The 15,287-nt window shown below is 34.9% G+C and overlaps 1 protein-coding gene across 1 annotated transcript in view; it reads left to right on the forward strand.

The window, feature by feature from the left end:
• Positions 1-781: 781 nt before the first annotated feature.
• The window catches only part of LOC138695757 (inner centromere protein-like), a 29,117-nt gene continuing 14,611 nt past the window's right edge, over positions 782-15,287 (forward strand). The window contains exons 1-5 of the mRNA XM_069819930.1: positions 782-1,171; positions 3,790-3,990; positions 6,834-7,142; positions 8,805-9,092; positions 10,935-11,128. Of these exons, the coding sequence (XP_069676031.1) occupies positions 797-1,171; positions 3,790-3,990; positions 6,834-7,142; positions 8,805-9,092; positions 10,935-11,128 (1,367 nt within the window). The 5' untranslated portion in view covers positions 782-796. The remainder of the gene's footprint in view (positions 1,172-3,789; positions 3,991-6,833; positions 7,143-8,804; positions 9,093-10,934; positions 11,129-15,287) is intronic.

Genomic DNA, 15,287 nt, shown 5'->3' on the forward strand with positions numbered 1-15,287 from the left:
TTTTCTATTAAAGATTGTTTATTTGTAATAATTTCTGAATGAATTTGCCTCTTCATTAGCTCCCAAATATTTTCAATTGGATTAAGGTCTGGAGAGTTACCAGGTCAATCCAGAACCTTAATTTTGTTGTCAGACAGGAATTTTGTCACCTTATTTGCCTTGTGACAGGGCGCAGAGTCGTGCATGAACACAAAATCACCATCTGAAAACCATTCACAGACTTGCGGAAGAAGCCGTTCCTTCAGAACCTTTATGTAATGATATTGTCTCATCATTTCTTGAACAAAATACAGACGACCATGACCACTAATCACAGACCACACCATGTGGCAATGTGTGGCATCACAGTCAAAACAATTGTATCCAATGCATTTCTAGGATGCCAAATAGAGTTAATGCTGTAATTGCTGCAAAGGGATGTGTGACAAAATATTAGTTTTCTTGTTTATTTCATTCCATATTCATTATTACACAATTAAATATGTAATAATATTGTTTATAAAACACTATTTAGAGTATTAAAGCTTTTCCAGTTGAGAAAATCCAAATTACTTGTGTTTTATGTGAATTTGAAGATGAAATTCCTACTTTTATCAAGTGTCCCTAATAATTTGATCACCTACTCTATTGTATGGATGATGATGATGATGATGATGATGATGATGATGATGATGATGATGATGATGATGATATGTGAATTAATGATAGCGAAATAAGTTCGAAGTCCAACGCCGAAAGTTACCCAAGAATTCTGCTTCAATTGGTTGAGGGAACTAATGAATTATGAACTAATGAGATGCCACTTTTGCAACAGCATTCCCCCAAACGAGGATCGAGGGAATCCCAGGGTAGGAGACCGAGGACAAGGACTGGTAGCAGTACTAGCGCTAATGAACCTATTCCAAGAGATGTGAGTTCTCATGGCAGTTCCGCATCTTCGAGAAGTGCAAGTATCCATGCTGTTGAAGCGGAAACACCTCTGGCTACTGAACAAGATGAACAGCTGCCAGAAACTACAGTTGCTGAATCAGCGCCAGAATCTGGGGAACCAGCACCACCCCGGAAACTCACTATGGAAGACAGAATGGATGAACATTTCATGGAAATCCTTGGTTATATTAGAAACAACTTAAAGAATTTATCTGAAGAACAGGATAGGGGAATTGCTCAGGTAATAAAATAAGAAACCATCACTAGCAATATGGCTCAGGTCTTTGTATTTAAAGTTCTACAGCAGTAGGTAGCCTTGCAGCTGTTGCGTTGTTTAGAAATGTGGACATGACTAAACCAAAATTTCACAATTTTTCACCAGTTCGTGTTTTTATCACTATTCTTTTGCAAAAACTTATTCAATTTATTGCTGAGTATTCTTGAATCCGACAATAAAAGAATACTGGTACACAAAAATGTATTTTAACCCAATAAGAAAGGGTGACAATGGAAGACCCTACAAGAGATCAATAAAGCAGTATTAAGCGCAATAACTGACACTGACTAAGTTATGAAAGAAATGACATTTTAACAGAAATGAATAATTTTAAGGGGAGAGGATGGTATTTTTTTAAACTTTTTTCCTATTTGGTGTAAATTATTAATTTTTTGTATGTAGAGAGCTCATAGCTGTGGCAACTCAACCAAATAAAAATATTTTGAAAAAAAAAAATTATTTGGGGGCCCAAATTTGAAAAAAATATACTCAATGCAGGATTGTACTAAAACCGATAAACCGTTTTTAAACATAGATTCAAACAGTTTTTGCAATGTATTTGCAAAAGTATGTTCTACAAACTGTCTGTAACAGAATTTTGATATTAGTCCCTACGTTTGTAAAATAAACAATTAAAATTTAGTAACAATTTTCTGATTTCCTTTCTTGCAAACAAACGGACGTATTTTTAAAATGAAATCAATTAACACAATTCTGTTACAGAGAAAAGTTTCCTAATAGTCTAAAGAATGTGTGTTCTAAATTTCATGCCTGTATCTTTAATAGTTCAGAAATTATATCCATTTTGTCTGGCAATGTAGCAAAAAAAATGAGGTTACTGGAAACTGATAAAAGCGGGCGTGTGATTTAAAAATCCATAGCGCAGGAAGTTTAAAAATGACGTCTCAACATCCGATAAGGGCACAAATACCCACAAAATGTTATGCAATGTATTCCACACATATCAAAGGGTATTTTAAAGAAAATTTTTTTTTTTTTAAATTCAATTTGCCGGAAACAACAATAAAAGTGGGCGAGTGATTTAAAAATCCATAATGCAGGAAGTTTAAAAATGGCGATCCACACATATCACAGAGTATTTTAAAGAATATATATATGTATATATATATATATATTTTAATTTATTCATTTTTCATCAAAAAATACCATCCTCTCCCCTTAAGATTTAATTATATTATATCTTCAGGCTGCTTGGCTACGCAGTCTAAGGCATTCTTTCTTACTTGTAAGATTCCACCTCCTATTTGTAATTCCAAATTTTTTCTATCATAGAAGGGTCCCTTAGGTAGCACAGTCCGAAGGTTCGTGGGTTTGAATTCTACTTCTATCACGGATGTATGTTCTGTCTTGTGTGTGTCTCTGTGGAGGCCCCTACGCTCTGCTGACCAGGCTAAGAAAGCTCCACATGTGTCAGTGTCTAAGTTAGGGTGACCAATTCTCCCGTATTTTCAGGGAACTCCCCTATTTGAGCTAATACTTTTGGGTCTTCCCGGCTCCCATTTTGGTCTCCTAATCCTCCCGTATTTTTCTTTATGAATCATGTTCACTAATTTTTAAATATAATGTAATAATACCCACCCAATATATTTATGCCTAGATATAAACTGCATTAATATTGATAGACACCAATCAATACAATTCTTTACCAACGATCCAGTAATCTTCATGTAACTGTATGCGTGTAAGATTACAAAGATTTTTTTTTTTTTTTCAGTTTGCATAGTAAGAAAAACATAAATGTTATGGAGCTTCTTGTTGACAAGTATAAACAAGTTAAAACTAAGAAACATGCATATTTTTTAAAATTATTCTACTCAATATTGTGACCTAACTCATTTTTTTTTTTTTCGTTGTTGCTAACTCTATAGCATCTACTAGATACTTTATGGTTGTGCTAACAGATGGAGTTACTTGTCAACAATGTGACGCTGAAACCTGTGTTCAGGTCCTGATGTATTTTTTATATTTGTGATGATTGGTTAATTAATATTAACCCGGCACACTCACATTCATACAAATTTCCAGACTCTAGACACCCAGGGAATTCTTCTTCTTCTTCAAGAAAAATTCACCAAGCGCCGAGCCCGGGAATCGAACCCGGAACCTCCTGATCTGGAAGCCAGCATGCTGACCAACAGACCATGGAGGCAGTCTAAATCATATTTGTATTATAATTAAATTGGCAGTTTTATTAGTTAGAAACATAAACCATTTCATCAAATGAATCCTGACTTCATACTCAAGTAATTGCTCCAAAATTTGTCGCGCCAAAGTCTCCCGTATTTTTGTGATCAAGAGTTGGTCATTCTGGTCTAGGTATCTAGTGTGTATGGACCATAGAAAATTAACAATAATAGGAAGACATTACTATTACTCTGAAACTCACTAATTTTACATTTTTCCTTAAGATTTAATTGGAGTTCTGAAAGGAATTTGAAAAATATGAGGAAATTTCACTCATAGCTTGAAAAATACATGTAGATAGAAATTTTCTCACAAGGCACCTATCAATTAACGTTCTATTTATTGTTTGTGTTTATGAATTAATATCTTATTGCCAGGCTTGGCTGGAGAAGTTATGTGGGGAGGCGCTGGAGGGTTTACAGTGCAAGCGTTCCCGTAACATCTATTTATTCCGTTTGGCATGCCAATTGGCAGAACCCAACAGTCAACTGAGCCCTCCATTCATGGAGGCACCACCCAAAGGAAATCTTGTACCGGCAGAGATTATGTTTGGACTCCAGAAACCAGAGGAAGAAAAGGTATGAAAAAAATAAATTCCCACTTGAATTCATTTTCCAATATTTTATGAATGGCAATTACGAAATAAAGTGTAATATGTTCCCTGCAGACCGTGAGTTCCAATTGTAAAAGCAGTAGCTAAGTTAAAACTACAACTTTAATCAATATTGACTGGAATACAATATGTGCCAATTGTGCCTGCGTGCACATGTTCATGAATTACATTGTCTCAAGAGATGTGGTTCAGAACTAGAAATTTAAGAGAAGAAAATTGTAATGATGTTACAAATATTTTTAAGAGGAATAATGGGAATTTACAAATTTTAATGTAGACAGAGAAGGATTTGATTAAATCATCAGCCCTCCAGTGAGAGTGACCACAAGGATCGTGAATACAAAAGAATTATGTTTTTAAGTCGATTAATTAAAAAAAAATACTAAATATACAGACACACGAAAACATACCCCAACGAAATTCTCAACACACAACTCAATTTCAGAACACACACACTCTTTGACTCTACATTATACCACACGAACACACCCTCACAGGAAACAAAACAAGAGGCGCCAAGACCAACAATGACTAGTTCTGAAGATGACCCATAAATAGGTCGAAACATGTAAACAAAGTACGTTAGAATTTAACACAAGAAAGTCTTATCATACATATTACGAAGTAAATTTTGGATTTGGGATTTGCTTGACGCCAAAATGTCATATTGACAAAATTATCTTTCTTGAACGATATGTAAAGAGTCCCTAAGGATTTGTAGTAAGATGTTTTGTATTTGAAAGACTTGGAATTTTAATTTCACTAATAGCTGGTAGGTGGACTGTGGAAAGGAACCTTTCCCTCCAAATATTGCGTATTTTGAAAGAATATAGGCTACATTTTTTTTCACCGATTTTATCTCGACTTAACCCATGAGTTATACGTTTTAAAATTGTCCCTTCGTCTCTAATGCGTAAAAATAATTTAATAATTGAAAATAATAACGTATTCTGTCAAAAAATGGGCATCCCTTTGCCATGCTAATATTTTGTGTATCCCTTAAGAAGTAACGGTAAAGCAGGAACAAATACTAATGCGAAGGGTAGGTCATTGTACTGCTACCACGATAAAGGAAAGGGTGAAAATTACCCTGTGGGTATGACCGTTTCGCACAAACACTCCCAATCAGTTGCTCTGAAAAAAAAAAAACAGTACCGTAGTTCTTTCAGTTCTCTTGCTAAGCTTATTCTGACATCAGGTGATACACCTTCCACCCTACCCAAGGAGCGTACTATGCTTCCTCAGACTGATGCAATCTGTACACCAATCACACCACATCGTTTTGGTTGAATATTATTAAATTAACGATGATGAATATTGCAATGGTGAGTAACGGTATAATTATGGAGGGATACGGGATAACCTTGAGGAAAACCTTCAGATCTTGGCTTTGTTCACAAGTACAACTCTGCCATCACCAGTGGCGTACCATGAAATTTTGAGCAGGGGAAGCTAACTCAAGTTGTCTTTCATGCAATATGAGAAAACGTATTACAAAAATATAGTCTTAAAATAAATAGTAGTCAATGTCAAGTCAGCAGTCGAAGATTGGTTGGAACCTCGTAAGTAACACCAATAAGGCATGACCTCAAATGGTAGTAAAATACGATTTCACGGTTTACACATATCTCTAACAAATAGACACGTATACGTATAACATTAGCTCACTCCCTGTCATACTTAGAGAAATCACAATATTAACAGTCAATAGATACAGTACGTAAGTATGCGTCTGTCTTTTGGTTGTTCCTTCATTGACAGCAAGGGAGTCGGTCATTTGTTTTTTAGATCACATTTTTGTTCGTAAGTCAGTCTTGATAATAGAATTGTCCTAAAGAATTCAAGTAAATTGGTGTCAGGAACTGTTATTTCACTCATTATTTAATATATCAGCCACAATGCACACTAACATTTCAACTGAACACAACTGACGAAAAGGGATAACTCGGAAACTACTTATTTTCAATGTCAAAGCTAGCTTCTTGCTAGCCTTGCGACCAGGGTAGTTTAGTTAGAAAGAGATGGAAAATCTGCGGGGTGGGTTACACAGAAGAATGAGTGTAAGAAACCGGTCTGCTTGGAAGCTGGTGTGTGCAGGCTTCTTGTTTACTGCTGCATCACAAATCATCCTGAGCTGCCGCATCACAATATTTAACGCGTAAATATAAATTCTATTAAAATTAATAAATAATTTTGTTCATAAACTGCAGGTTTATTATGAAATTATTATTAACTGGAGAAGCTGAGCTTCTTAGCTTACATTGACGCTACACCACTGGCCATCACCAGGATATGAACTGGGTCCACAATCATTGTAAGGCAGAGCTACCAAGGTAGCTGAGGGGATACCTTACTCAGAAAAAGTATCTGTTGTTACTGAGTACAATCAATGAAAACAAATAGCTTACGAACCTAATGTATCTAATCTCTATGGAAATGTATGATTCAGAAATTAAAACAAACACTACTAATGAATGTTTTTATATTTTAATTTTCCTTGAAAAATTGGTATATCCTGTAAAAATCTGTATCTTTCTGTCTTAAATAATGTTTTTTTTTATTTTTTTTTATTATTTACATAAGGATTTATAATCCTTGCATACCTCTTCATATGTTTATGACTATAAAAACAATACGTATCATAAGATATTAATACGAGACCATGAAGTCAAATGGACTAGCTTGGTCATACGATTATAAAGTGTATTTAGTTTTTAATCTAATTAACTTCATATTACTTATTCTCCCACTGTACTTATATTCTTCCATATATGACATAGAACATATATACAGATGATGTTTTCACAGCCACCTGATTGGATGGATGAAATGACCGAGTTAGAGGAAAATGTCGACATCACACACATAAGTAAAGATGGTCGAACGTATCTTGCCACTCAAAAACTGCCAGGTGGAGTAGGTGCCTTTGGATATCTTGCCGTCACTTTGGCTGAAGATAAACCACTATGGGTAAAACCAGGTGACGGCCTAATAGAACCCACATCTAAGACAACGAGACGAAAAAAGAAAATTAGATTCTGCAAAGGTCCAGCACGAATTCTTCCAGATGAAGAAGCACAGCAACGAAGAAAACTAACAGCACCGAGTGGCAGACAGGTTAGTTTTATTCAGAAATAACATGCTGTCAAAACTATACAGTACATGTCTCATATGATGATAGAGAATGGATTAATCTTGCACAGGATAGGGACCAATGGCGGGCTTGCATGAGGGCAGTAATGAACCTCTGGGTTTCTTAAAAGCTGTAAGTAAGTAAGCAAGCAATGGAAAAAGTTCACTCCACTCCAGTACTAAAAATTAATCCACTGTTGCTCTCTTCGCTATTCAGACATTCAGTTTTAGGAATTATTGTTAGAAGTAACATTAAACATCATTCACTGACATTATTACTATTGTTGGATTTATTTATTTATTATTTTGCTAATAATTGTAACAAATTATAAAATATACAGAGAAACTTTAGCTCGACCCTGAAAGAGTAGAACTCGTGCTCAGAGGCGGATTCCTGAATTGAAATTAATAATTATACAATACAATTATAATTAATAATGATACAATACAATTTGCAATTATAGTATATAAATTTAAATTTACAATTTTTCAATTTTTATAAAATCCATACATAACTTTTTAAATTTAATACTAGAACTATTAGAATTGACAAGATTAGGATATTTAAATATAAATTTGTTATATATTCTTGCGCCTAAATTACTACTATGATTAAATACTGTAACAGTGTTCCATTTTGGTTCAAACAATCTTAAAGAATTCATACCTTTTGTTTCATAACTATGAGAATACAATTCAAAATTATTTCGATTTTTATGTATGAATTTTATTAATACAATATAATAAATTTGTCTTACGTTAAGTACATTAAAGTCTATAAACAAATTTTGAGATGGAAAATCAATAGGTTTATGAAGATATATTTTAATTATTTTCTTCTGTAATAAATAAAGTGGATTAAAATTGGATTTAAATGAGCTACCCCATCCTATAATTCCATACATAATTACCGATTGAAATAAAGTTAAATATATTGTACGTAATAAACTTATTGACAAGTAATTCCTCAATAAAACAAAATAATATACTATTTTACGTAATTTATTACAAAGCTAATTAATGTGTTGGTTCCATTTTAAACGATTATCGAAAATTATGCCTAAATACTTAACTTCAGAGGACTCTTTAATAATCGGACATTTACACTGTATAAGACAACAATCAGAATTATGTAATTTAATACTTAATATAGATGTAGAAGGTTTGTTACATTTTTCAGATAATGAGAATGGAATAATGATGATTTAATTTTCGTTGATAGAAAGATAATTTATGTCAAACCATTTTTTTATTAATTTAAGTCCATTATTTGAATTATTATATGCATCATGCCAGGTTTTTCCACCAAAAAGTAAAACTGTGTCATCTGCATAAGAATAGTGAACACCATTGTATTGTTGTAAGTCAATTTTTAATAAGTCATTAATATATATTAAAAATAGAATAGGGCCTAGAACGGTGCCTTGGGGAACACTTATATTAATAATTAAAGGTTCACTTGAATAATTGTCAATTCTCGTTATTTGAATTCTGTCGTTAAGATACGATTTTATTAAGTTTAAAGCATTACCTTTGATTCCTAATAAGTCTAATTTCTCAATTAAGATGGCATGTTTTTGTTTTGTAATTATCATTTACTTTTCTGCCTCTTAAACTTGAATTTCTTATCTTCCCTGATTGTTCTAGAAATTCGAAATTATTGAGCCTCTGCTGTCAAAACGCTGCTCGCCAGAAGAACGTGACAAGCTCTTCCACTTCTACGACACCCTGATGGAAGTGATACTGATTGAGGCAGAGACTTGTGGATGTGGGAAGGGACCTCGGAATGAGCAAATAGAGCGACTACTGGCAACCCTGGAGAAGGATTTGAGGGAGGAAGGAAATGAAACTTGCTTGTGTGAAATGTTGCCAACTGAAAGGAGGAAATACCTGCTGGACATGCTGTACAAGAGAACTGAAGAGAGGAAGAAAGAAGTGAGTAATTACTTAGATTTAAAATCAGATAATGTATCAGGCAATTCTTCTACAGCATTTTCTTCTTCTTCTTCTTCTTCATCATCATCATCATCATCGTCGTCGCCGCTGCTGTCTTCTCTACTTCTTCACACCAGCATAATCATCATTTTACTCCTCTTCTTCAAGATTGTAGTCTGAAATCCATTGTTGTTTCAGTTATTCAAGCAATATCTTCTTCGATCATTCCATATTTATTTTTATGTTTTACTTTTTAATTAAGAATTTCTATTTTGAATGTAATTTTTATCAATTCTTTATACATGAGCTAACCATTGCTTTTTGTAATTCTCTACTTCAAATTGCAGCTGTCCACAACCTTTTCAGTATTTTCTACTTCATCCATGTTTCACATCAATTCAGAACACAAGGCATCGACATTATTTTAATAAAATTGTCTTTAGAGACAATTAATATTAGACACCCTCCACAAAACTGGCTTCATTTATACACCGACGGATCCTTGATCTCCAGAGAACAAGGTGCCGGTGCAGGTGTTACGTGCTGTCTCTTCTCACTTTATTGATCTCTTGGATATGGAACAACAAGTTTTGATGGAGAAATCACTGCAATAAGTGAAAGTCTCAGGAATCTTCTCTGCCACATCAATAAATTTAAAAATGCAGTTATATTGTCAGACTCCAAAGCAGCTATTCTGTCAATAGTCTCTAAACACACACCTTCATCTCAAACAGCAGAAATAACTAAAATGCTCTCTCAATTAATATCACTCAATAAAAGAATTGTATTCCAATGGATACCATCCCATTGTGGAATCCTGGGAAACGAGAATGCGGATGCTTTAGCAGAGAAGGGCAGCACTGCTACTTACAGACCTGTTACTAAATCTACGTATTACTCTGTGAAAATATTTATTAAATCTACATACTTAGACTTCAACAAACAAAATTTGATAACACAATCCCAAGGGAAAAAATGGAACTCTCTGCATCATAATCCACAGTTGATTCCCGATTTACCACGAAAATCGTCTGTAGCTGCATTTAGATTGGCAACAGGCCATGACTGTTTGGCCAAGCATCTGCATAGAATTGGAATATATCAGTCTATTAACTGTCCATTGTGCAACTCAAATCAAGAAATGGATTCAGAACATCTCAAAACCTGTGCGTCAGTGGCTAACCATGACAATATCTTTGAAAAATATTGGAATGCAAGAGGTCAAATGACTTTATTGTCAAATGCCTGGCATTAGAAAACAACAACAAATTTTAGATAAAATAAACTGGGTACAACCTCGTGTTTATATATAAAACAGGTTTTGTAAATTTTTTGGTAAGACTAAGGAACAATATTTAGACCATAAAATTTATTTTCAGGTATTTTAGACAGGTAAATGAATTATTTATATTGCATTTTACCTTATTATTCAACAATAATATTAAAAGGACTTTTAATAAAGAGTAATTTAATCAGCTTCCTCATCGTCATTGTAGTCGAAGCTAACTACTGGTAGGCCTACATTCTTAAATGTTCTATAGTCAAGCAGTAGTGCCAATTCATAGACCAGAATAAAGTCCACTGGAATTCAATGAGATTTGAACTTGGGTCTCCTTCATCTGGCCAGAAGATGGGCGTCCTGTGACTCATGATTACATGTAAACTTTAACCTTGATTGAGGGCATATATACACAACTATCGTAACATAAACTAACTTCTTTATTTTTCTGACATAAAGTTTTGTTATGTTTACATATTAAGAATTTCTCTATTCTTGCAATTTTGTTTTATACGATATTAATTTATTTTAACTGTTAAAAAGTGAAATGATTCAATTAACAGATAGAAGAAAGAGAAGCTGCATTAGATCAGTTGGAAAAATTGGTTAAAGAACCAGGAATAGATGATGCCGAAGAAGAGGAAGAAACAGATGAAGATCTAACTGAAGACTTGTGGAGTATTGCTGCAGGCCAAGGCCCGTCTGAAGAAAATATGAAGCGTCTCGTGGCCATCTATCCACCTGAACTTGTTGACAGGTTGTTATGAAAATAAGGAAATTTTTTTGATAATTCAGCTGTTATTGAGAACACATAAATGAAATTTAGTTTAACACTGGGCTCGAAATGAACGTTTTCACGAACTGGAATGCTCTACTAATTTCGTGAACAGTGTTGTTGATGACGAAATTAATGACCTGTGAGATGATGCCAAGTATCACCATGAAATATTTATATACCGGTACCCATAAATTAATATAAAAATTTCGGACATATGTCTTAGGAAATTTTCATCTCTTTGCCGCACGCATGCACACACACACAGTGTGTGTGTGTTTATATATATATATATATATATATATATATATATATATATATATATATATATCTGTGTGTGTGTGTGTGTGTGTAAAATGAAATGCACAAACCTTCAACAATTTACTTCAACACTTACTGTATATTAATACTTACTTACTTACTGCCTTTTAAGGAACCCGGAGGTTCACTGCCACCCTCACATAAGCCCGCCATTGGTCCCTATCCTGAGCAAGATTAATCCAGTCTCTACCATCATATCCCACCTCCCTCAAATCCATTTTAATATTATCTTCCAATCTACATTTCAGCTTCCCCAAAGGTCTTTTCCCCTATGGCCTCCCAACTAACACTCTATATGCATTTCTGGATTCGCCCATACGTGCTACATGCCTTGCCCATCTCAAATGTCTGGATTTAATGTTCCTAATTATGTCAGGTGAAGGATACAATGCTTGCAGTTCTGCGTTGTGTAACTTTCTCCATTCTTTTGTAACTTCATCCCTCTTAGCCCCAAATATTTTCCTAAGAACCTTAATCTCAAAAACCCTCAATCTCTGTTCCTCTCTCAAAGTGAGAGTCCAAGTTTCACAACCATACAGAACAACCGGTAATATAACTGTTTTATAAATTCTAACTTTCAGATTTTTTGACAGCAGACTGGATGACAAAAGGTTCTCAACCGAATAATAACAAGCATTTCCCATATTTATTCTGTGTTTAATTTCCTCCCGAGTGTCATTTACATTTGTTACTGTTGCTCCAAGATATTTGAATTTTTCCACCCCTTCGAAGGATAAATCCCCAACTTTTATAGTTCCATTTCGTACAATATTCTGATCACGAGACATAATCATATACTTAGTCTTTTCGGGATTTACTTCCAACCCTATCGCTTTACTTGCTTCAAGTAGAATTTCCGCGTTTTCCCTAATCGTTTGTGGATTTTCTCCTAACATATTCACGTCATCCGCATAGACAAGCAGCTGATGTAACCCGTTCAATTCCAAACCCTGCCTGTTATCCTGGACTTTCCTAATGGCATATTCTAGAGCGAAGTTAAAAAGTAAAGGTGATAGTGCATCTCTCTGCAAGTGAAAGAAAATGATTTCCTGCCCTACACTTATGACTAGAACCTTTGTTTCGCAAGTTTTTCAAATGAATACTCAGGCCACAGTCTGAACAATAAGAAATTCGAATCGCTGCCTAGTGGTGGCCTATGAACTCTGATCATTGCCTCGATATGCAGTGATAAAATGTTACTGAGTTCCGGTCCTTTTAATTTCATTAACGTCACATCATTGTTCAGAACCCCCTCAATGATACCGGTACCGGTACTCAATTCAGAATAAAACATATCAAAGGCATGCTGTACAAATATTATAAATTAGTGGGAGCTTATACGAATGCTACAATACAATAAAGCAGTACCGTACCGGACAGTGTTTTTGTTAGTATTTTTAACAATTTAATTCACACTTGATTAAAAATTGTATTGAAATATCATATATAATTAATACCACATTAAAATTATCCTTAACAGATAATAGCCATTTCTTACAAGATGAACAGACAGGTCCCTGAAATCCACAAACCAAAATGCAGCTCTGGTTCATTTCGAGCCCGGATTTAACATAGAAAGAAGATGAACAATGACTTTATTTTAGAAAAATCATCTTCAGACAAAGTCATTTGTCTATCCATGTGAAACCCAGTCTATGCAGGGACGATTTCTCAGGGCATGCTATGCTTGCTGCGCAAGCCCAATATTTTCGTAGAATGTGTATTTCTCAAAATGGCGTTACGTATATTAAAATTTATTTTGATTTTTGGAATATTGTATAGGCGTAATACCATCCGCAGGTTGCACACTGAAAGTATCGCAATGCTTGCTTGTTTCTCGGAGCTACAGGAAAGACGTAGAAATAGCGAGAATATTTTTTTTTAATCCAATGCCACCAGGTTGTCTTTTCGACATTTTTGGTCTTCTTTCCTGGCCATGGCTTAGTTGTAACCCACTTCTGAGGTTGGGGCGCCTGGAAGGCGGAGTTACATTACCCCGATGATGTGATAGGATGATCATGATAATGAGGTGCCAGGAGAGGTCTTAAATCTAAACTTAACCTAAATTCCAGACCATGGACGAACACAGGAATAATCCCCTTTAAGGAAAAATTCCTGTGCTCTAACCGGGAATCGAACCCGGGACCTCATGAACTATAGCCAGAAGCTCTGACCACTAGACCATGAGGCTGGCCATAGCGAGAATATGATGCGCGCGCAAGTGCCTTCCTCCTTGGTCCGTCCTAGGCGCACATGCTTCTGTTATGTGTTGTTTGAAGCTCTGGTCCGAGAGCTACACCAACGACTATTTAACGTTACACAGAGCAGTATTGACAGCGGAATGTGCTGTGCAATGTAATTGTATGAGCGGAATGCATGTGTTAGCTGCTGAATGTATTATTAATTCTTAAACATTAATTTGAAGTATTGCAATGAGTTCGGAATTGTGTGTTATTGAAACCTTATTATTAAATCCATTTTCCCGAAGGACTATTCAAGAGAAGACAGACATTATAGAGAATATGTGTGCTCGTTCAGTGCAGCTCAATACAACAATGTGCATTGGTTGGCAGGGTCGAAAAAACTAAATAAACTGTTTTGTTGGCCATGTTTGTTATATTATATCGAACTTCTACATCTGATAAGCGAATATGATCCATGACTCATAATGATTTCATAATTATAAAACAAATTATTTATGAGGGTCTGATTATTTTTATTAATTATGATTATTATATCCTCCCATCTTCCCCTATGAATAAAAGAGCAAGCCTAACTTTCGTGACTAGCATTTCCCCCTGAGTCTATGTTTGTTTGAATTGCTGTAATGTTGTTAGCCATCTCCCATGTGCAACGGTAGCGGCAATTGCTGCTGTAGTTATTTAACAACACTTTCAATTACAAAGGTTATTCAGCATAGAATTCAATGTGGGCGAGAATGGCTAACAAACCCTGCCTGGAGTTCTTATGCATGCTGTAAATCTACAACACGGAACTGAAAATTTTACTCCCCTCCCAGAGCTTTGTCAAGGATTTTATCACCATTTCAAATGCGTTGTCCTCAGCTGGGTTTGAAATTGCGTACCTTGGGTTCATGGGCAGCATTTTTCTTAGTTATTTAACAGCGCTGTAGCAACTAGCAGGTTATTTCGCATAGATGGAATTGATGATAGCGAGATGGTATTTGGTGAGATGAGTCCGAGGATTTGCCACAGATTACCTGACATTCGTCTTACACTTTGGAAAACCCCGGAAATAACTGAACCAAGTAATCAGTCCAAGCAGAAATCAAAGCCATGCCCAAGCGCAACTCTGTATCAGCTGGCAAATGCGCCTGCCAACTGAGCTACGCATGGCTAGCATGATAATCGAGAGATCATCAAGGATAACTCGACCATGCAGTTTCACTGCTTGTAGAAGTGAAATACACGTTTATGGTTCTTGCTACAGTTAGATCAAAAGCAACTTAAGGCGATGCGCTACTGAAAATAGTCGAATTTTGACTAATGTTATCTATTTTTCACGTTAAAAATGTACAATTTTATGAGGATATTTTCGTAAGAATTGTTTTCCATAATATCACTATATTAAATACCGGTATACAAATTAATTAGGGAGAAGTTCTGTTAATGTACGAGTTATGCGTAACCAAAACTTTAAATTTAATTATCTAAAAAAAAAAAAAAGAAGTAGGGTAAACATTGGTAATTTCGTGATAATTTCATGAAAAATAATTTAAAATGCAAATATGTAAATATATCTCTATTCAGATTTTTTCATCTAAAAGACAATAACTTGCTGTACAAATCTGGAGACATAA

Source organism: Periplaneta americana, chromosome 3 (genome assembly GCF_040183065.1).
Source record: "Periplaneta americana isolate PAMFEO1 chromosome 3, P.americana_PAMFEO1_priV1, whole genome shotgun sequence".
In the NCBI taxonomy this organism is placed as follows: domain Eukaryota; kingdom Metazoa; phylum Arthropoda; class Insecta; order Blattodea; family Blattidae; genus Periplaneta; species Periplaneta americana.